The sequence below is a fragment of the Gambusia affinis genome, linkage group LG01, assembly GCF_019740435.1.
Source record: "Gambusia affinis linkage group LG01, SWU_Gaff_1.0, whole genome shotgun sequence".
Taxonomy (NCBI): Eukaryota; Metazoa; Chordata; class Actinopteri; order Cyprinodontiformes; family Poeciliidae; genus Gambusia; species Gambusia affinis.
The window spans coordinates 22798900-22823666 of NC_057868.1; the positions used below are offsets into that span (position 1 = coordinate 22798900).

Below are 24767 nucleotides of genomic sequence, written 5' to 3' on the forward strand. Positions count from 1 at the left end.
AAAGTGAAAATGGTAATCTTTTAATCATTGTCAGGGATTACGCAAGAGTTTGACCTATTATGAGCCGGGACTGAGAGTTGTTTTTTTATGGTAAGGTAAAACAGCCAGTATTTACATCATAAAAAGCACTATCACAAAATTACATGAAGATATTTTGACAAAACCTATGAAATCAAAATCGCCAATCTTGACCTGAAAGACCTCCATAAAAATACATGTAGACAACAATGAGGAAGAATAAATCACGTTTTCAGCCTGTTAGCCTCACCAGTATTAACAGATCCGTCTTTGTTGATAGTGGCTAAGACACAAGGAAGTGCCTCATTAGCTTTGGGTCGAACCTTATCGCTGGTCAACAGCTTAAGTTGCTGTGAGGTGACAGGGGGAAAGCGATAAAACTGGAAGGTAACATAGATGTCGCGAGGCCAGTCACTTTCAACTCCTGCTCCTGGTACTCTGCAAAAAGAACAAAAACATGTGAAATATTTTAAAACGTGTAAAAAAAATAGGTTGTAATCAGATGTGATGGATTCCCGAGTTATAAAAAAGTTATTTTTGACAAAAACTATATGAAAAAAATAGCATATACTACTAGCATATACTACTAAGAGTAAACTGTATTTCAGAAAATGGTTTATAAAAGAGTTCCAAGAAAAAAACATTAAATAAAAATGGTTTTAAAATCTTATCACAGGAAGCTTTTGTGCAACGGAAAAGAGGAAGTAGTGTTCAGAAGCCGGTGCATAAATACACCTCCATTCAAGTTCATACAAATGAAATCTTTCCTTTGTTTTGAAAGAATCACATTCAGGAAAAAGAGGCCTTTGAGACTAAGAAAATCCCAGCAGTTTGTATTGCTTTTCACACAAATGCCTCCCCCTCTGAGTGCAATTTCACACACTGTTGCAAATTTTCAATGCAACACTTCAATATTAAGTTTTACCCAAAAAGACTCCCAGTGAGCTTGCAAAAAGCAACCTTAAGCAGTGAATTGTTGAAAAAAATAAAATAAAAATACACTCAGGAAAAAAGCTCAGCTGCTTCAGCTGATGAATAGAAAAAGATTTATGCTTTAATAATTATTTTTAAAAGAAAAAAGTAAAGCAGGAAGCAGCACTGAAACTAAACAGGTGGTTAGAGCATCACAGTTTAAAGTGGAAGATAATCCAAAGACAGGCTTGTTGACAATTGGTCACTATGCTTCATTGTAAAAGCAGAACCAGAGTGGAGATGCATCCTGTTGAAAGATGCGATTGATAATCATAAAACCTGAGACAAGAAGAAAATTACGTTTGGCAGCAGCCTCCTAACTTGTCTCAATGATACTGCGGCACAGTAACAACTAACGCCTGCCATACCTGTTTGTCATAATTATGAGGTAGCTAACCCACCCTCGCCCCACTCAACAGAGAAGCACACAGATCTGCAATTAACTGTAAGCTTGAGTGTGTGGGTTCAGGTAGCACTCCAGACTGCTTTGAAAAAGAAGTTGAAGAATTAAATCAGCTTTCTTACCAGCGCGTCATTAAATCTCAGACAGAAATCCATACTGTGTTTTGTTGCACCATCTTCAGCTTTTTATGTGAGAATACTGGAACTTACCCACAGGCTTTAAACGGTTATACTGTTATACTTTAACAATACCGGAATCAAAATTTCTCACCTTGCCTGCAGTGCGGATGTGATTAAATTGCGAGTCTTTATGGAATCTAACCCTGACTGCGCTCACAACAACAGGGAAATAGGTTGTCTTTGAGCTATATAATAGGTTTTTACCAAATAACACAGCTACAAAATTTATTGTACCAAGCTTCAAGATTTTTTGCATTAGTCATACTTTTTATAGGTATTTTGGTTTGGTCCTAGTGTAAATCTAAGGACGTTAAACTTTATCATGAGTTTTAATTTGCACAATACCAACAAACTGGAACAGTCTCAATAATACAGCGGACGGCTGAGAATTTGCAGAACTCCACATTGGCTCTCGGGGAGTGACTTTTTTTTTTTTTAACCAACATTTCACATTGTAAAAGGCTACAGAAAAACACAACCTTGTAAAACTATTCACATTTTTACCCACTTCAAAGAACTGAATTGACCAACAAAAAGCACTACATTCTTGTGACGTGGAAGGAGAGTGAGAATGTTTAACATATTTGTACAAAAACGAAAACTCACAAACATTTGTCTTTGCCCACCTTGGGTCTGGATTTTATGGAACCACTTTTTGTGGAAATTACAACTGAAAGTCTTTTATAATGTACCTCTCTACTTTAACACTGACGTGTCATTTCATTTCATTCAACACACGGGATCAGACAGATTGGATTGGGGAGCAAATTTCCAAGTGATTCCCCACATTTTAAAATTAGGTTTGGACTTTGACTGTAATTCTAAACAACGGATACGCTTGAAACTGAGCAACGTCATTGTCGCGTTTGGTGTATGTTTAGGGATGTTTGCTTCTGAAATGAGAATATCTACCCAGGTCTAAAGTCTTGGAACAATCGACAGGTTTTCTTCCAGGATTGCTCTGTATTTAGCTTTATGATGAGAAATTATTCTACACAAAGAGTAATTATTTATCTACTCCAGAGTCACTATAGGTCTCTTGAGCTCTTCACTGAAGGGAATCAATTGCACTGATGCTTAAATGGAGCTGAATATTAATGTCCTCCACACTTTTAAGATTTTTTTCTTGTGAACAATTTTAAAATCTTGTGTTTTCCAGATATTATTATAATCCGATTAACACATTTAGTTAGTCTATTGCATAACATTGAGGTTGGAAATTTAAAGACAAGGAAAAAAATTTGTATATATACATATATATATATATATATATATATATATATATATATATATATATATATTTCTTCAATACAATGTTAATGATATCAATATGTAATTATGAATAAATACAAATATCAAAATTATTAAGAGAAAGTTAAAAAAGGAAAAAGCAGAACATTTCAGTTGGTAATCTCTTAAAATGTCTCAAATTAGTTTTGGGGATCTTTGGGTCCCATTCCTGTTCAAACTCCTATAATGATGCACAGCAACATGTCATTAAAGAGTGCACCACAAGCACTTTGGACAGAGTGATCAATCATTCAGGGTGAGACATTTTATCGACCTAACCATGCATTTTCAGACTCAAAAGAGTCTGCAGAAACATGAAAGCACTTGACATGTGAAACTCAGCCCTCAATCTGAAGATTTAACTTGGGAATATGAGTCTGGTGTAATTTCCCATCTGTCAATGATCCACGTGTACGTGCTGTCAGTTAGAGGTTCTGATTGTAATTGCTCCAAGCAGAAACGGCATTAATCCAAAGATCCATAAATAACCCATGCAAACAATTTCATGTATCAAGCCTCTAATCGGAGAAAAGTTGCACAGTATTGAGGTTGGTACGATGAGTCAAAGCAGTGCGCTGATGAGTCAGTGACAGCCAAGACAAATGAAAAGGGCTGCTGATGGAACGACACAAAAAGTGAAGGCTTTTGTTGACATCCCTCAGCAGCCCCCTGTCACTGTCAGCCCCTGTCAGATGGGACGACCACTCCATAGGTTTCTCTGATGGGACGATGACAGAGGTGCTCTTCTGCCTGATTTGACAGGAAATTTGGCGCCTCTGTAATACAGAGCATACATGCCATGTATGGGTATGTAATTGACAGGCAGGGCTTTGTGGAGGACTTATGTGAATTGAAGTCTCTCTGTAGAAGACAAAAAGAAAGAAATATATATAAAAAAACATGTAATGTGTCTAGGCAGGATGTGGGAGATTATGCTTAACCATCAAACAAATGTCCATCTACAATACTAATTCCTCAATGCAGATAAAAAGCCAGTAGTTTAATGGGCGGAAAGAAATGTGTGGTCTAATTGTTTGGGTTTTAAAAAACCCAACGTCAGAACAAAACAAATGGAATATTATATTTCTGTTTATGGAACAAATCTGAGGAACAATCTGTCTAAAGAAACCAAAGAGAGTAGATCAATTTTTACTTTAAGAAAATAATAAAATATAAGATGTGATCAATGTATGATGATGTATATTGACTCAGTAGAGTGTTATATCATTACAAAAATAGTGCAACTACTTTTTTGTTATTTTTAAATACATTGCCTGTTTTGTGTTTAAAGAGGTATCTGTATGGACGGTCGATTGATGCTTATGGTATAGCAAGTTGATTTTTGCAAGAAGAGGAAAACTAAATAAGATCCCCCTCCATCTGCTACTTTTCATTCTAAACGTTTATTTATATCATCATGTGACATGTTCATTTTAGACTGTAAATTAATGACAAATCAATTCTGTCACAATGCATCAATTCTGACTCGCCCACAGATTAATGCAGCAATGGACTTTCATACCCCTTAAATATTGTGCCACATTACAACCAAACATTCCAGTGTATTTAATTAGGATGTGATATGTTGTGTTATGTGACAGATCAACACTAAGCTGTGCAAAATTATGAAAGGGGAGTGACAGGTTTTGCTTTTTTCCCCACAAATAAAATAATCTAAGTGGGAATGAAGTGAGATTTTCACTATGTTCACTCTGCAGCCTGAAGAGACCCGAATCCTAATTTTTTGCCCTTACGCACCCTGTATCCATTCTTTTCATGACGGTCTAAATGACACAAATCAGATTTTTTTTAAATGCCATCCAAGTCACTTGGCTATGTGGTCCTACACCGTGTTACAAATTATTATCCAAATTGGATTAAAGTGTCATAGAGATAAAAAATTTTTGTTGCGCTATAAAATTTATAGATAGTATTGTGTATCAGGGCTCAGCCCTGATTTTCTTAAATCACTATAATTAATTTCAGAGAGCTGGTTGATTAGTTTATCTGGTGAGCTCAATTAAAGGAAATCTACTTAAGAAGGATGTTCCACATTATTAAGCAGGCCACAGGTTTCAAGCAATATGGGAAAGAGAAAGGATCTCTGTTGACGAAAATCATCAGATAGTGTAGTGCTGTATGACAAGATATGAAAACATTAAATATTTAACAAAAACTGAAGCGTTATCATACTGTGAAGAGATTTGTGGCTGATTCAGAACAAAGATGGGTTTGTACAGATAAAGGCATAATGAGGAAGGTTTCTGTTAGACTAATTGATCAGATTTAGAGAGCAGCTGTTAAAATGCTCTTAAAGCAGCAAACAGTTATTTGAAGCTGCTGGAGCCTCTGGAACCTCAAGGTGGAGGATCCTCCAGAGGCTTGTGGTGCATCAACCTACTATTGGGCCCCTAACCAGAGCTCACAAGCAGAAACAGTCTCAGTGGGCCCAGCCATACATGAAGATTAATTTTCAAACAGACTTGTTCACTGATGACTGCTGTCCAACCCTGGATGGTCCAGATGGACGCAGTAGTGGATTGGTGGTGGGCGGTCACCACGTCCCAGCACAGCTGTGACGTCAGCAAGGAGGTGGTGGAGTCATGCTTAGGGCCAAAATCATGGGGAGAGAATCATTGGTTGACCCTTCAGAGTCCATGAAGGTGTGAAAATGACCTCAACAAAGTATATGGACTTTCTGACTATTCAGTGAATTTCATCTGTTGTTTTTTGTTTCACTTCATATTTTATATTGGTCAATTACATCAAATCCTAAATTACAGGCAAGTTTGTTGCTTTTCTAATGTGCCATAATGAAAGTTTTTTTTACCTATCTCGATCCGTATGCTGAAAATAGAGGGAATACTGTGTGTGTATTGTACTGTTCAGGAGCACACAGGATGCTGCTAAGCGTCAGCATCATCAGTGCTGCTGTATGTGTCACGGCATTGCAGACCTCACCTGGTAAATGCCAGAAACTCAAACACCAGCAGGTTTCCCTGTAAAAGGTCAGCCTCCTCCCGCTGAGGATCGAAGGGCATAGGTTCAGTTGGGTCCAGGACTTCTGCCACCTGCCCGCTGCAGTCAAGGATTTCAGAAAAGCCGGCAGAGAAAAGGTGTGCCAGAGAGCTCCTGGAGCTGACTGAGCAGGAGCTGGAGGAAAATCATCAAAGCAAAATGTCAGATTTGTTGGAGCACGGCACACAGACGTCTTCAAATGTGTTCTTGACGCTTGACAAACAACAGGAGGTAATGTGTTGATTCCCTGCTGCACAGGCCTCATTAAGGTGATTTACTTCAAATGAGACAGGAAAAATGATGAGAGCTGGGTAAAATACAACACCTGTTTATCAATTCAGACCTTTCACCGTTTTATCCCGCATCCTTTCTAATACAAGTTGTTTATCGTTTGAGCGATAACGTCAGCTTTGTCACTTCATCCCGTTTCACCAAACTGGAGTTGCAATATCCGTCTGCACTAAACATAAATGTGATGAAACGATGATTAGACAGCATACGGATGTCAGCAATATCCATCAAACAGCAGCTCCAGGATAATAGTTATAGGGGAGGGAAGTAGAGGGGGACCGGGTGGGTGCCAAAGCGCTCCCTCAGGATTTTCAAGCATAATTGCCAGTTATCTCTAATCATAGTGGCCACCTGTTTCAGCAGAACTTTGGTAACATTCATAACTTATACTTTTAACACTGACTCGGAATGCCATGGCTGCGATGAATGCAGCACACAGATGGCTGGCTAAAGTGCAGGCATAAGAAATGGGCAATAATCTCATAGCACTAACACGGTCTGAGTCCATTTGGTAAATAGTTGAGACAGTAATTAAAAATGTCAAAAGAAAGAAGCCTTGATCAGACTAATCAGGATGACAGCAGTGACAAGGGGAATCAATTGTGTTTCTCTCCACAGCTGGATCAATTTCATGCATTATGTCACTTTCCCATTTCTTAAAACTTCTCTCTTAATTTAGTCACTCTGGATTAATATTCAGGCCGACATCTTTATTTCAAAAAGGGGCTTCATCTGATATGCGCAGCAAGTTGGATTAAACTTCTTTTTACTTTATTGTTCCTCTCCAAAAAGTGGGTCATTTCAGACTGAAAACAGTCAAAAAGATGTTCTGGCTCTGAGTGAAGAGGCAACGATGTTTCAGCTCGCTGAACTGAACAACATGGTGTCTGGATCCAAAATGCCGGGATTGGGAAATTGTTTCAGTGCCAGCTGCTTATTTACAGATGCTGCTCACCAATGCAAGGCTTTGTTTCTCTGTGTCTATGCTCATTATTTGCAAAGTGTACTTTCCCTTTCAGGAAACTAACTCAACAAGCATAGAAAAATGATTGTTGTAAGTCTTCACACATGTATGTGTGGTGGGGGAAAAATACGTAAAGTAAGGGGGTAAATTTAGAAATATATTTTTAAAAAACTAATATGTTTCTGTATGAAACTGAAACTACAAGATTCACATGGATGAACTCCAGAGACTGTGGCAAAGATTAAAACCAGGAGGAAAAAAAGGATGTATTATAACCTAAGCATAACAAATATTTATTAGGAGGCAAAAAAGGCACTAGCTATAATTAGGTGAACAATATCAAGAAACTACTTTTTTTTTTTCACACCTCCAGGGTGTCTTTTGTGGGCTCTAGTGTTCCTTATTTGAAAGTAGGCTGACAGGAAAGGGGGAAGACATGCGGCAAATGTCGCCGAGTCCAGGAATCGAACCCACGACGGCCGCATCGAGGACTCCAAATGTGGGTCACGCTATCCACTACGCCACCACAGCACGCCCTCAAGAAAGTATTTTTATTTAGTTTTGGACCAGCAGTTGGCCTTGGATTGTAGAGGACAATGTTTCATTTCCACTGAGTTTGGGAGATGACAATGAATGTGATTCTCCACATTTGAGTACATGCTAAAAAGGTTATTTAAGATTTAGATTTTCTATGGCCTGAGTGGCTGGAGGCTCTTCACATTATTTCACAGCACTGACCACATTTATTGGCGTCTGTGATAAAGATGTGGGAGGAGTTATTCAATAATCTGTTATTGCAGTAGCTCAAATGTGACAGAAACTTATTAAAATAGATTTTCAATAAGTTGATGTCAAATTAGTCCTATTTATTTATTTATCTATCTATCAATTAATGTATTTATTTATCTATCAATCAACTGAAAGTTAGTTGATAGATAACTGAAAAGTTAACTGAAACTTTCAGTTGAAATAAAAATGATCCAGTGGGGGAAAATATCCAATTTTAAGAATTTGTTTTTCAACAAATTCACAGTTCACACACCGATATTGATGATCCTGCTGTCACCCATCAGTGGGCATGAGTTGAATCTTCCCACATTAATCCTTTATTACACATCGGACCAGCTTGGAGAATTGAGGGCCAAACGCTTGGAGTTTATTACAATTTTAAAATTGTTGGGAAACTTTCAAGACGTTAGCGACCCCACACATGGCGATAAAAAGTCTTGGATACAACAGGTTTGGTTGTACAATGTCTGGTGTCAAGCCACCCGGCAGGAGCAACACACCACACACAAACTGATTTGCCTCACCAATAGTCAGATGTCAGATGGGAAAACTCACAAAACATGAGCTCAGAGTAAACAAACATGGACGACTGGGAAGAAATAGATATGTCCTTTAAAAACGGAAAACTCTCAAAACAAAAACAAGAACCAAGTAACAGAAAATCCAGGATATGTGAAGATGACAGAACGTTGCTTTTTGTCCTTGGTCATTTGGTATTGATCATGCATGGATTTTAGTGTCATTCCATGATGCCAATTTGGAATATTTAACTATTTCTTAATGAATTTTGAGCAGTTGATGACACCGTCTGTGCTGGAGGATTTAAGTAACATTAAATCCCGCTACAATCGGGGACACACAACTTGAACGCCTCACCTCGGCACATTCATTCCCAGAGTAATGACAGGAGCATGGATGGGGGTGAAGGGCAGCTCTTGAAGATGATCCCCTTCTTCGTCCTTGGAGGTCATTTTGCCGCCTTCCCGCTGAAGGTCCATCTCCAGGTGGGTGATGCTGCTGACAGCCGAGCAGGCCTACAAAAAGACACAAGGACCGGTCAATAAATAATGCAATAAATAGGATTAATGCAGCAGAACTGCAGCAGCAGCATGGCAGAAAATCAGGAACCAGCTCCTTTTATCCACACTGATAAGTCAGACTATTCCCCATTAATTAAGTTCACTTTCACACTCATCACTCAGAATGGCATAAAGCAAATTCTACTATCCAATTACAAGCCAATCACACAAAAGTGTAGGCAGAGACACATGAATCATAAATAAATGACTCAGTACAGTACAATCACAAGCAAAGAGAAATAAAAACCAGAACAAGGACTGACTTTGCTAAACACAGCTGACAACTGGATCCATGGAAAGTATAATTGGGTTATGAAGGCCTGCATTAAAAGAATGAGGCAATAAGTAAAAAGCTTGCAGTGGATTTGTCAAAACTGATTCTGGAAATTGCCTAATGCTCTGACTCCCTGAGCTTACAGTGGAAATATATATCTTTTACACACAGCAGCCACGTGTCACAGGAGGAGGTAAGGAGCTTACCCTGGTCTGGGTTTCTTTGGTCCTTGTTAATGTTTGCTCTGATTCTAATTACTCATCTAGAATAAACAAATGGAGATGCAGCAATAAGGCTTTCCTAGTTTTCAATAAAGTTTGATTTCAACTGACTCTGATGTTCTTATTTCAAGGACACATGATGTACTACTACTTACTTTGATGTAGTAATTTTAAATTCAGCAGGTTAGAATATGAATTAAAAGTTCAATCCTATTTACGCATCAAAATCTGATTTTAAAACAAATAAAACATTATTTTACATCCTATTGGTTTATCTGTTTATTGACTGGTTTTTTATGCATTTAATGAAAGGGAAAACATAAAATTCAGTCGATCAAGCATAACTGTTTGATTCCAATGTTAGGCTGATTTCTTGGTGCCTCTCTAATTGTATTTAATTATTGTTTTGTCTTTGGAACGAAACGCATGAAATGCAACAATAAAAAAATTTGGTCTGACATTTTCTCTCTATTAAAAAGGAAGCTTAGCGGAAACCACAGGATGTCAGAAGTGAAGGAAGCCGTTTCATCATACTCACTGCGTCCTACAAGTTATTGGTTAGACTCCAATTTCACCTGCAGCACATCACTTTGAACTACAACAGCTGAGATCGGTGTGCCGTCAGACGAATGTTCGCATGTTTCTTCTACATCGCCAAAATTCCAGGTTAGTGATTCTGAATTTGTGTCAAATATTTTTTCAGAAACTCAAAGACGTCTCATTAAAATATCATAAATTAAGGTGGAGAAGTATTCACAGCTTCAGAACGTTCTCACATGTCTTCAAATTAACAAATCAAACTAGTATATATTTTTTAAAACTGTATGTGATAGTATAAGCAAAGGGTTGAATTGTTGAGTGGAAATAAACTAATACTTTGTATTCACATTTATTTCACATGTGCATCTTTTCCTTCAACGGGAACAGGGAAACTGGCTATCGTTACTGTGAATGTGGGTGAAGATCAATACACTGGAAACAAAAGACCAGTAGAGGTGGAAAAGACGTCTACCGGTCACAAAGCTCTACAAGGCTAAACATACAACCAGAGCTACAATGGAAGAGTTCAGATCAAAGGACATCCATGTTAGAACGGCCCAGTTAAAGTTCAGATGTGGATTCAACTGAATCCACATCCGTTGAATCCACAACTGATGTGGATTCAACTGTGGGAAGGTTTGGCAATCGATCATTACAAACAGTCACCATTCAATTAGAGTGAACTCCAAAATAGAATAGTCAAACATTCCAGTATAGATTTAATGCAGATGAATACAAATACACATTTTTGTTTGTAAAACAACAAAATAATAAATTGTGATTATTATTTCCCTTTCACGTTATCAATATACAGAATTTGTACTGATCTATCACAAAAACATTTACCTAAAATACACTGAGGCTTTTCCAAAGTACTGAAGCAGAACATTTGTTTCTTTATATTCATGATTACAAATGCTGTAAACAGTCCATTCTAGATTATGTCCATTTGAGCCTTTGACCTTGAACCTACTTATTTCTGGAGACAATAGAAACACTGAAACTATATGAATTTAATGGGAATCTACACAACAGCTTCTGAGATAACATGTTGGACTAACTTAAAATGATCAAGGTTTATGATTTTTTTTAAATAATTTAGCGTATAATAAGTGGCAGTGTATTTTGTGCTCCACTTAAGGAAGTCACACTAAGCTTTTTAGACATGCATAGCGCTTCTTACTGGGAGTATTTTCCCTTCTGAACTCTATTTTTTAATTAAGTAAATATTATTACATGTAATTTATGCAAGCAATGTTTTTGTATAAAGGTGTCAGAATTGTGGGTTCACTTTGGTTTTGAATTGACTTTATATACAATTCATAGCAGCTGATAATATATTAAAGACACTTAATGATTTGAAAAGAAGTTATTGCATTGTTGCCATTGTATTGGTACAGGAAAACAACAGCTTCAGCTCTTAATATGACCTAATAGTACTGAACATTTATGGATTACTATTATTTGACTTTCCATCAAACATCTCAGTAATAACATTGGCCAATACTATGTTGTTGTGTATATATATATACACACACATATATATATACATATATATATATATACATATATATATATATATATATATATATATATGTATATATATATATATAAAGTACACGAATGTACAACGTGATTGAACAGCCAGTGTCTTAATAAACTCTGAGGTTAGCGTGGTATGAGAGTAGATTTAAAAATGTTAAATGGTCCAAAGAATTGGATCCTTTGACATTAAGCTGTTGCAACGTGATAACACATAGATGAGTGATTTTCATGGGCAGGTGTGCTCAAGTTTTATGGCTACAAGGACAAATGGAGGTTTAAACAGTAAATTCTGAACTGTAATTTACTAAAAGAAACCACCTCGTTTATAATAGTTCTCATTATAAACGAGAACTATTTCCAGGCAGTGACGTAACCCCCACATTTGGAGGCCTCAGTCCTGGACGCGGACATTGCGGGTTCGACTCCCGGTCCCGACGACCTTTGCTGCATGTCCCCCCTCTCCTCGCCCGCCTTCCTGTCTGCCTACTGTCACAAAAATATCAGCGCCGCAAAAACTCTTCGGAAAAGAAAAAAATAAAAATACTAATTTAACTTTATTAACTGCTAGCTTTCAATTGGCCTCTAATGTAGAAACCGAAATTCTACATTTCGGTTTCTATCAAATATAGAAACCAAATGTAGCTCAAATGAAGCTTGAATGAGCTTCATTTGAGCTACATTTCAAAATCAGCTTGAAATTAACAAGTAAAAATAAGCAAAATTTGATTTTTGGGCAAGTACGGTGCCTCAACCAAAAGGCATTGGGTGTGTCGACTTCCATTAATTCATCTATTTCTTTTAATTAGCATTTTATAGTAGCTTGAGTGGGGTATAACTGTAGCAGTCTGAGGAAATTTACAGAAAGCAAAATATTATCTTGGCAATTCATCTAATAGTTACAAAACATGTCTTGCAATGAGAAATGTTGTTTTTCCCCTTTCTATTCACTTCAGACTGTAAAAGCGGTGTTGTGTTGCAGTACAACTTGAAATGGGTTTTCTAACTAGACAGCAGCTCTTTTATTATGTTTCTCCCATCTATTATGCTTGGAATCCATACAGCTTAGGCTATGAATCATATTGCCTGAATAATCCAGGAACTGCGAATGAGTCTTGCTGAAGATAAGAGAATAATCAGGAACACAATATTGCAAAAAATATATATACAATTGAATTTGGCTCACAAAGACCAAGTCGTGCTGTGAGGAGGACTGCCAGAATACCTTATCTAGCTTAAATTTATAGTCCAACTTTTATCTACTAAGATAAAAGTGAGACTATTTTGCATTATATCAGTTTTTTTAATTTGTTTTTGTTAAAGATAGTAGTTTATTATTAGTTAAGACACTACAGCTGGATAGATAGCAGAATAAGTTTTGTAAAAATGTTGAGTTAGACATTTTTTACCAGCAGGTTTATTCCCTTGCCTTTGTTTAGTCCCAAACTGTCTGTTTTAGCCCTTTTATCTATGCACACATTTGTCCTCCTTTACAAGACAAACAACTGATCCAGTTGGATATAAGGATCAGCAGCTATTTGCTTTACTCATGTCAAAACCTAATGCCTTCAGCTCCATGCAGCTTTGCAGCCTTAATGTGAGGAATGTTAGTGTTTCTGAAACCTCAGAAACGACTCACAAAATATGTCAAATCAGGGAATAAATCTGAAAGATTTTATACATTTTCAATCCAATGATGCTGGCTTTCTTCGAACAGCGATTTTCTTCTCACTACTCTTCCATAAAGGCTAGTGTTATGAAAAAAGCTGTTAATAATTATCCCGAAACCATGTTTTCCACTTATTAAAAGTGAGTAGAGGATCTGTGAAAAGATCCAGAGCTGCCTTTTTCTGCTTAATTTAATGCTTCTATAATTAATACTCTCCTTGACAAGCCATGTCTTTGTAGGTTTGCAGTTGGGCTACATATTAGAATAATAGATTGAACATTCACAGCTCCACTAATATTCCCCTTTATATAGAGGTCTAGTGATTATCAGAGCCATCAGCCAAGTTGAAATATCCAAGTTCCAAGAATACATCAGGAAGATCCCAAGTGATGAAGAGCTTGGTGAGTCTTGCAGACAATAAAAACTGGAAGAGAAGAAGCTGAAAGTACCATCATGGGAAGAAAAACAGCTGATTAGGATGTACCACCGACAGATAGCTGAAGTGACTGATATGACCAAATCCTACCAATGGGTAGAGACTGAAAGACAGCACAGAAGTACTGGTCATGGCAGCAAAGATCTACCACTCCAGCCAAGATATCAAACGCAGGATGTGCAAAGAAGCCCTAGAAAAATGTAAGCATCTCAGAAGGATGTAGGGTGAAGGCTGTAAGATACTAGCAGGAAAGGAAAACATGAAACACCATAACCAAGTGGCTGGTGCTATGTATGGAAACATCTGTGTGGAACATGAACTGCAGATCCTGAGGTCAAAGTGGGCATCACCTCCCAAGGTGGTGGAGAAGGATCGAGCTAAGATCTTTGGGGACTTTCAGATACAAACAGACAAAATGGCAATAGGCCAACCATGTGATCACTGATAAGCAGCAGCGGACAGTCGTTGAGATTGATGTGGTCATTCAAGTGATGGAAACATCAGAAAAAATGAGAAACTGGAGAAACAGCAAGAGCTCAGGGAAGAGCCAGAAAGAGCCTGGCTGGTGGAGGCAGCAGTAGTGGCCGTGGTCATCGGAGCTCCAACAAATACCTGGAGAAATATCCGTCATCGCAGTCCAGAAGAGCACAATCCTAGGACCAGGTAAAATAAGGACCCAAGCCTGAGGTGAAACCTCTCTGCCTCTATATATTGCATTGTATTGTTTTTTTATATAATTTGTAAATTAGAACATGTTTCATTCCAAAATGCATACTTTTGGGAAATGATGAATACATTAGAAACAGTGGTGGATTTTGTGTATATGTACAAAAATGTGAAAAGTTAAAGAGGTGCATATATTTCTCTTTTAATCAGTTCAGAATATGTGTGTGTGCGTGTGTGTCTGTGTGTGGTTACTTCATCTTTCCTCACTTTGTGAGATTGCACCACTGTTTTTGTCGTGCTCTGCATCACTTCCCAAATATGTGCATCATTGTGGGGGAACATGGTCTAATTTAGCAGAGACAAGGCAGTTTTCAAAGGCAAAATGAGTCCCAGCCAATTCTCAGCAGCAAACACCCACAACAGCAGGGAGCAGGTTACTCCTGCATCATTCCAGTAAATTATTCACCAGAGGTATTAAAATCCGCACAGTGCAGCTGACGTCCTCAGCTTTGCAACAGTATATGAGCTGAGTGCATTAATAGGATGCCCTTCGTTTCATTGAGCTTGTTAGGAATTGTAGTTTGTAACATCATTTTAAATGCGCATCAATAAGTTAGATTATTGAGAAATAAATCTATCGATGTCACAAAACTGGCTTGAATTTATAGATTAAAGTTGGACTAGATACAAGACAACATGTAGATTTTCAAGACAGTAAGGTAGCATTTACATAAAGATTAAAAAAAAAAGATTACATAACTAATAATATTTATCTCAAATGCTAGAAACAGGAAAAGAGAGTAAATCTTGAGATCACGAGATTTGTGACAAAACGCTGTCAAAATCTGTGAAATGACAAATTCTCCTCATACAGTCTGACTAATCTTGAGCTATTTTACAAAGAATAACGGACAAAACTTTCAGTCTCTCAATACACAAAGACACAAGAGACGTACTCTAAAAACTTGCAGCTGTAATAGTGGTCTGTCACATAGCGTCCTATAAAATACATTGAGTTTCTGGTTGTAACATGACAAAATATGAAAAATGTGAAGGCGTGCGAACACTTCAGCAAGGCTCTGTATGCTTGAACTCAATCACTACCTCCATTGTCTTGAGGATATTCAAACCGTTTAGCGTGTTTTGTTTAGAAATGTCAAACCTGTAAATGCTTGTCTTTGTTAAATGCTTGTGTGTTTCCTTTGGCATGTATGTGAAGTTTCAGTGCGAGACCACGACTGCGTGTGTGTGTGTGTGTGTGTGTGTAAGGGAACGGGGGTGGAAATCTTACGACATGTGACAGCTGGTGGGCTGATGCCAATGGGGAAGGATGGAGCAGAGAAGGAAATGACTGTTGCCACGGTAACGCCGAGCTGGAGTGGCTGATGGTCGGGTAGCGTGAAGTAGCTGCCAGCTGAGACAGAGAGAGCTGCGGAGAAACAATGCAAACGACTTGCTGTTGTTATTATGATTACCAACAACAGTGGTAAGAAATATACTTTGTGCCAGAGAGACACGTGCTGCCTCAGATCACAACAACAGCCCATTACTCTTTAACGCTTACAATCCCCTCGGACCCCCACCCCCTGCCTCCACACACACAAGCTTGTCTTTCCCAGCACGCCCAGGTTAAAACTGTTTCTCGTCGCCCTTTTGATACTGAAGACATGTGAAAAAGAGAGGAGTTTATTTTTTTATTTTTTTTTCCCCAGTCACAACCGAAACATTATGTAAAAGTGGCATCGGGAACACAGCAATTACTACTAATGGGGGATACTTCAAGCTTGATACAAAGCGAAAGAGCACCAGTGCCTCTCTACTTGTAGTCTACATGATTCATATTTGCTACTAATGAATCTTAATTGATTGCTTAAGTAGATGCTTTTTAATTGTCCTTGTTTTATCAGCATATAAGTGCTCAATGGTGCTGCAAATGCAAATGACATAAAGTTTCTTATTTAGATGCTATTTTCATGTATAAAGAGCAGGAGAAGTCTTTCTAAACTTCTAAACAAGACACTCCAAACTTTATATTGCAAAGCAATTTTTTCCAACTTACTGACTGTATTTAAATGTGTTAGATTTGATGTAAAGCACTTTGAAATGCCTTGGTGCTGACATGTGCTATACAAATAAAGTTTGATTTGATTTGATTTAAATGTTGACCATTTGATCTACTGAGTGAAAAAACAGAATTTAATATGAAACATAATTCTAGAAAGAAGATCCCCTCACAACAGTCAGCAAAGTGATCAACCAGAGGGTAGGCATATCAATACATAAATGTACAAAAACAAAAAGAGAGAAGACTGAATGAAAGTAAATACAGACAAGCAAACAAATCTTTAGCCTCAAGAACATTAGGGCTAGAATGGGCTTTTTTTTTTTTTAAAGAAAAACACCAACAGAGATGGCAGAACATTATTTGGGCAAATAAAACCATGGTCAACATTTACCAGAATGATGGCAAAAGTAGTATGGAGAAGGAGTGGAACAGTTCATGATCCAAAGTAAATTATATCACCTCTAAAATATAGCAGAGGCAGTGAAGAGGCTTGAATGTGCATTGCTGCCACTGGCCCTGAGACACTGGTTTATATATTTTAGGCAATTTTTTGGTTTAACCCACAGAATGAAAGCATAAACTCTGCTCTTCAACTGCATCTTAGTTTGATTATTTTCCATTCATTGTGATGTTAATTGAAAACAAAATTTAAAAGTTGTCTCTGACCTAATATTTATGGACTTGACAAGACATGCTTAATCAGCGGGTAAGAAAAAAAAATACTATTTAAGCTTTGGATAAGGTAACTCTTACTAAATCAAAAATGAATAAGGAAAACAGTTAAAGATAAAGTTAATGAACAAATACTTTGCTGAATTAAGTTTCAAATAACACTGTATACCTGTAATGCTTCTTAGCTAAATTATGAGTTCTACATTTAAAACTCCTAAACCACAGCAGCACTGCATTCATTTACAGGTATATTTTAAATATGTACTGGAAAGAAAAAAAAACTGTGAATCAGTGATTTTCATCCAAATTAGCTACTTAGCAAGTTTACAGGTCACTTTTATATGTTTTCCTAAAATTAATTATTGCACTGATCTGTCTGTCTTAAAAAGCTTTGCTAAACTGATAAGCTATCTACGGAGAAAATAGGTTAAGGAGACAACAGAAACCCTAACTTTTGTATCAAAGGAATCCACTGTTTCAAAAGCTGAATTTACCATTCAACAAGGAGAGGTTTCAGAACTGACACAAGATGCTGCATCACAGTAAGAACATTTACAGCTTCCCCTAGCGGCCTAGTTAAAGGGAACACTTATTTTTATAACTTGTTGCTTAGCAATACGGCCATCGCTGACAACACAGAGAATGTTCTTATGGGCCACATGAGGTTTGACAGGAGTTCACACATCCTCTCCATTTCACATGGAGACTGCTCTAGGTTTAAACAGACATTTAGCTCACTTGCCTAACACCCATAATCAATACTGCTGCAAATAAAACATCAAGAACTTCAACACCTTTTTACTGAAATCATCAGAGCAACCTGCAACCACACTTAGACATATGTTGTCTGCAAAACAAGACAAGTGTTCTGACAGCACATCTGAAGGAAGCACAGAACCTGAGCTGCTGATAGTGGAAGCTGAGAACAGGTACGCTTTAAATAGAAAAGAATGACAAACCACAGCAGCGTGCGACTTTCAGAGCTGCTTTATTGTCTGTATATAATCAATTTAAATGCTTCCTGCGCGCTACATTTTCGTATATGGGATGTTGATATTTGCATATATTTTCCAGCCTAATAACAATAGACAGATGCAAGTAAAGACTACTGGTATTTTTAGTGGACTTTGTGGAAATGCAATTACTGCAGGAATAAGCTGAAAAACAAATAAAAATAAAAAGGTCCAAAGAGCCACTTGCGGCTCCTGAGCTGAAGGTTGCAGACGCTTGACCTAGTTCTATTGCTTTTGCACTATAATGTGTTTTACACATCGTTCAGATTATTGCTACGATTGTTAAATTAAATGATGTAGAAACCTAGGATGTAACTAAATGCACTTTAATGCTAAGGAAAAAAGTTCTGAACTTTTTAAGATTTTATCATTTCAGGGATAATATTTTTACTTGGGCCCATGAACAGGAAGCGTTGCATCCAGAAGCATAAATATATGAGGATGTGCTCATTTGGGAAAATTATGGTGAACTCATCGATATACTGATGGGTGACCCCATCAAGCTTTATGAGCCATGGATGTCCCCAAACAAGAAGCACAGATTTATCATCAGTGTCCACGACAGCTGTTAAACTGGGTAAGTTAGACTGCAGAGTTAGCGCTACTAATGGACTCCAACCCATAAATATGTTTAATAATACAGCCTTCTATAGATTACACTACATAGGCTATAAATAGCTACAGAACTGGCACAACAGGCATCGATAGACTGGAAAGAAAAGATCACAACAAATGACATGCTACTGGGCCTTTCTAAAGTATGAACAGTCTGAACTGCTGTTTATGTAGAAATTGAATAATTCACAGCTGGATTTTATTTTCTGATTGGGTGACTATTAATGCAGTTGGTTGCACTGGATTTTAATTTGGGATATTTAGATTTTCCCTTGGTACCATGTTCAATGAGTAACCAATAAAAATAAAAAAAACAGAGCCTTTGAATTTGGTCCTAAAAAGCAGTACTTTTATATTCAAATGTCCCTTTAATAAAAAAAAAACAATACAGCGATTTTAAAACAAAGTAGTTTGACGCAGGGTGAGTCTTTTTTGGACGCTGCTGTTCACTTCATTGAATGAATTAAAGAGTGCCACAGTAACCTGTGCCACAATTGTTTGCCAACATTATTACTCAATAACTTTTGCTTTCATTATTTTCAACCTTTCTTGATTTTTCCACCTCCAGGTTAACTTAGCAGTTTTTTTTTACTATTCATAGTTTTGAAGATGTGCAAGTAGTTGTTAAATCTCAGCCCACAATTTGACACATGACTGTGCAGATGGAGGTTTCCCATCTTTGATATGAATTTAAAGGAATGAACAACAGAACATAAGTATGATGCAGGTAATAAGGGAAGAACCAAAACAATTTATTTTATAGAAAGTATGTCAGCTGCTGAATTTGTTAGAGACTTTATGCAAAACAAACTTTATGAAATGTGTCCAAAGTGTCACACTTTGTGAGTGGGCTGTGTGTAGATCTGATCTAAGCATGTTTTCTTGTGTAACTACACAGCAGAGGGATTTACTGCATGTGGCTATGATGAATTCTCCTTTGAATTTGATATATGCAATTTAGATGAGGATGAATTTATAAAAGTATTGAAGAAAAAGTGGTAGAGAAAAGCCCAAGCAAAAAGGAAAGACACTAATCACGTCTGGGAAAACTGAAGAAATTAAAAAATATTTGAAAGCAAGTCAACAATGAAGAAAAGAAAAAAATAAAGACATAAATGTAAAGTTATGTTTCTATATTTTGCCATCTTGTATTTTATCTGTTTACATTCTCTTCTTATTTGGAGAATCAATCATTTTAGGCATAAGATGTACAGGACTAAAATGGGCTGTTTTGGTCACAGAGATGATGGTCCAAACATCCACACATTTCAAAATGCCAAAAGTGTGAAGGCCAGGAGAATGTCACAAGTCAGGCCCTGCAAGTACAGCTGAGCCAAAACCCATTTTACACACACAGGCGAGTGAGTCACCGCACTCTGCACATCGAGGGTGTGAAAGACAGAAGACAGACCAAGGATGAAAAGATTTCACACACACACACACATTCACGGCGACATGAAGATCCTATGAGGCCAAAAATATGAGCAGATGATCTGCTTGGCTGTCAGGGCACAAAGGCTGAGCTCACAACTTTGGCAGTCAAACCTATGCCACAACTAAATGCCCCACTCAACCCATTCTCTTAGAGGCAGTGCTACCAAGCTGAGCCAATTTGTGTTTCTAACAAATTCTAAATGGCGCCAGTGGAAGCGTCCGGTTCTCTGGCGAGCTTCTAAAATTGCACCACTCAAAAAACACAAAGCTAACCCCAAACATATTCATACCCCTGGCAGATTTAGGTTTAAAGTCACCTTTAACATTTCACCAAAATATTGACGTTTTAGACTTTGCCCCGCCAGAATACCGACTTGAGTCTGACTGAGAGTAAAAATTGTACTGACTGTATAATTAAATTAATAAGGGGCAGAAATAAGTTTGAGCTTAACTGTACAACCCCTTAATTCTCAGATAGCACTGATGCTCCCAATTTCATGGAGAATTGCATTTGTGTCATGCCAAAAAAGAGAAGATAGGCATTTTTACTGTGCTAAATTATGGCAGAAGCCGTCATAATGTAAAGCATGTTAAATATTAATAAGTTAAACATTGCTACTCAAATTTTAAGCTCTCAAACTGAAACCCCCGTAACGTAGTTGCATTCACAGCTCTCGGGCGCTAATTTAATGCTGTGCTCGGAAAATAAATGCTGATAGTTAAAAACGATTGCCAGAAAGTGACACTGAAGGAGCCACAAAGCCCTGGAAAATTTTCTCTTTACTGTATGAAAAATAATCTAATGGAGGGAAACACTATATGATAATGGATTTCAGTAGAGCTGGGACCACGTCATTGTTTTGCATTTCACAAGTAAGTCTCAAGTCTTTCCACTCATCTCCAAAGTCAAAGCAAAGTGTCAAGTCTTAAACAAGTTATTTGACAAATTACAGAAATGAATCTGACTAATAATACTTTGGAGATTCAAAAATAATTTTAAAATGTGTGTTCACCCACCAGAACAACCAGCAAGAGGAAGTGAACTTTAACAATGTGATAGTACTTTTCACAAGAAATCCTACTGGCTGATAAAAAAAACTAAATAATAATAATTAATTAATTAATTAATTAAAAAACAGAAACAAATTTTGGGGCAAAATAATATTTTGCTTTTTTAAACCAACTACAACATTACAAAACTGCTTTCACAAAATTACAGAATCAGAACATTTAAATGTCAAAATTATTCATGCAACTGTATAGAAATAAAGCTTATATTACAAGTCATTGTTATGGTGTTGCCTTCTGTCAGCTTGGATGCTCCACATTTGTTTGTACTTGAGGCTTAAAGCACTTAGATTTGTTGTGTACACACAGTAATCAGAAGAAATCATTCAATCTAAATAAGGTAAGTACTGGAAAACCATCTATGTAGCCATCTGTGTGTCAATACAGTTTTGTATTTGCACACTAATACTTGGCTTAAAAAGACTGGGAAAACTAGAACTATGAAATATAATGAAATTTCAACTGTAGAAATATGTAGGAATCGTAAAAGATTGATTTTTCAAAGGTTAATTTTACACCTGAACATAAAAATACAGTGCCTTCTGATGAGCTTCTGTTTAAAAACTATTTATACACCAGTTTGGGTTTTGCAGCTGGAGTTGAGAGAAAACAAAACTCAGCTGCGTCCGCTGGGTAACTCACCTGTCGCTCAGTGCGGTGCAACCCTTAACAGTGATTAATTTGACCAGGGCAGAAACATGTTTATTTTTGCACTAATGCTGGTCATTTTTCAACCTGGGGGACCAATGGGAGTTCTTAGGCCTTCTCCAGTGTCCATTTAAGAAACTGCAGTTTTTGGTATTTCCATATTGGTTTCATTTTTCAAGTTGTTACTTGGTCAGCATTGGCACAGGACAGGACAGAGGACCCAAGGGGAGACCTGGCAGGCAGGAGGATTTGGGTTATTGATGATGAATAATTTGAGAGGAATGCAGATACAACACACCGTAACAGAGGAAGAGCAACAAGAACGGGTTGAAAAGCACAAGAAGTTCAAACCACTGTCAGGCATCCTGCGGAACATATTGGAAGGAGAGTTTCACTCTGGGAAAAGTAGAAAGAATGTCACAGAGGCAGTATTTGGAGAGGATGTTAACCCCTAAACTGAGACGCTTTCACAATTTGTTCTGAGTCCTCAAATGTTCCGGCTTCCAGCACCATGACTTCCTCTGGGTCAGGTGTTTTAATGAGCCACATCAGTGTTCATTTGCCTCTTTCCTGAACATCTGCATGGGAGGAAGAGAAAGAGGCTGCAGCATGAAATCAAGGTTTCAATGGGAGATCTCAGAAATAGACATGCAAATAACAGGAAGGGTTTAAGCCAATCCAAAGAGGGAGTCCAAAACCAAACAACAAAAACGCACACACACACACACACACACACACACACGCACACAAACACACACACACACACAGAAATAAAAAAAGTTATAGTAGGATGGAGACTAGTCAGAGAATGAACCATAGTGGTTGCTGTTTGTAAGAATGGGTAACAATTTCACATACAAGTGTGGGGAGAGAAGAACATTAGGAAAAGGCTTAAATATTACAAAAATACATGAAAAGAGCAAACGAAGATGACAAAACTATAAAAACATTAGGTTTTAAATAACCACAGTAACCAAGATGACACCACCCTTATCACTGAGCAACGTGTCTTCCTACTTCCTGAAATTCTTGGCGTCAAATTGTTTTCTTGTTTGTGTTCTCGTCCTGTTTTCTCACCCCCCACCGATCTAGGCAGATGGCCGACCATCCTGAGTCTGGTTTTCCTTCAGACCTTCTCCTGTACAAAAGGGAGTTTCCTACACTATCACCCACGGTGTATGCATCCACAGCATGGGACGTCTGGTGAAGTTCATAAAAGTCGAAAACCTTGGGAGGTGGGAGGTTTATTCTTGCCAGCTATTCTTTACTAAAACCCATCGTTATGAGTTACGCAAAATGAAAAAATAGAATCAACTTTAATTTAAATTTATGTGAACTCATTAGTTTACTAGTTTCACATTAAACATGATTTAAATAAAAATCTAAATGTGCAGTTTTTAATAACCACAAATGAAATTTAAAAAAAGTTCTACATTGTGCTGAAATATACAGCATCTTGCAAATTCATTCATATACCCTGAAACCTTTTTGTGGTTGTTGTTTAATGCGTAATATTAATTTTAAGTATTTCAAGTTTCTAATTTTCTTGTTGGTCACAATTATTCATGACTATCGCTTGAAATCCCAGTAAAGTACATTGATACCTGTGGCTGTAATGTGACAAAATAAATCCAAGGTGCTTTAACAAATAACTTTAAAGCTAACGGGCCTTGTAAGATGTGAACATTGAAGAGAATCAGTTCCAAACTTAAAGTTTCCCTTCTATATTTATGAGGAAGTTAGTGAAAGAGCTCTAAACATCAAAAGGCACAAAAAAACAATTTGAGCTTTGGCTCACAGAAGATTTTTGCGTTTATCCAGTTCAGACGGTCTTCTCTTATAAATTACAGTTTAGCTCCACGAATGAAATAGATCATAAACTGTGAGATTCCAACTCCTTTACATGGAAGAATAAAGGCTGGAAAGCAAAGAGATTTTTATTCTGAATGTAGAAAAGCAACCTGCTATTCATCTTTAGTTTACAAAAAAGGATGAAGCAGCACAACTAGTCTCTGTGAAGGAAAGGAGCTAAAATTAGGCTGCACAGAGTCGGTGCCAGTTGCCAAACAAGCCCATGCCAAGTAACAAAGCAGAACACAGCTTCACCTTCAGCCCACTGACTACAAGACCACCTGGGTCCGCAGAACACGAACGAGACCCTGAAGCCTGACCGCTGCCCAATGTGAGAACTCATGAGAGAAATAATCATCAACAGAGGCAAACAAACGCCGCCGCCGTTCCAAATGCAGCCTATAAATAACACAAAATCTTTAGCACCGTGGCAAATGGAGAGTGTCAAGGATCAATAATTTATGCCAGCAAGAAGAAAGTCATCAGGTTCTACTATGCCAGCAAACAAGACAATGTGCATGCAGCTTGTTTAAAGAGGCATATCAATGGAGGATGGTGCAGATTAATCAACGTTTTGGATCTCTGCTGAAAAGAATGGGGGCAATGTTACAAAAGGGAAAATGTTTGTGCTGCTCTTCCCACGTCAGAAAAGTGGAAAAAAATGCGGCCAATTCATGTTGAATTAGACAGAAGTGCAACTTCAGTGATCAACAGCTCAGCCTCATAGTGTTTTTCTGTTTCTTTTATTTCTGGGAGGACCTGGATGACCATCGGGTAACTGTCCATGCTCTGGATACTAAGAAATTATAGAATTAATAATTGCTGTCACATCTCGATTTACCCAGAAATATATAGGTGTGGACTAAGTTTGATTGGGCACGAAAATTGCAACATTTGTTGCACTTTCAGCTGCCACAGTTTGCTTTCACACTGCACTGTGACACATGAACCAAACCAAATAAAAATCTGTTCGCCTCCTGAACTGTGGTGGTGCTGCACCAAGAATGACTTAAAGAAACGACACAAAAAGAGGAAGAAGACATGAACACA

At 37.5% G+C, this 24767-nt stretch overlaps 1 protein-coding gene across 2 annotated transcripts in view; it reads right to left on the bottom strand.

The window, feature by feature from the left end:
* The window catches only part of nphp4 (nephronophthisis 4), a 168038-nt gene that overhangs the window by 56297 nt on the left and 86974 nt on the right, over positions 1-24767 (bottom strand). Inside the window, exons 12-15 of one of the 2 annotated variants that reach the window (XM_044117160.1) lie at positions 15643-15780; positions 8801-8958; positions 5824-6015; positions 269-456 (exon numbers count right to left, since the gene is read on the bottom strand). In XM_044117160.1, coding sequence (XP_043973095.1) covers positions 269-456; positions 5824-6015; positions 8801-8958; positions 15643-15780 — 676 coding nt within the window. The remainder of the gene's footprint in view (positions 1-268; positions 457-5823; positions 6016-8800; positions 8959-15642; positions 15781-24767) is intronic. The other variant, XM_044117171.1, reaches the window with a different exon arrangement.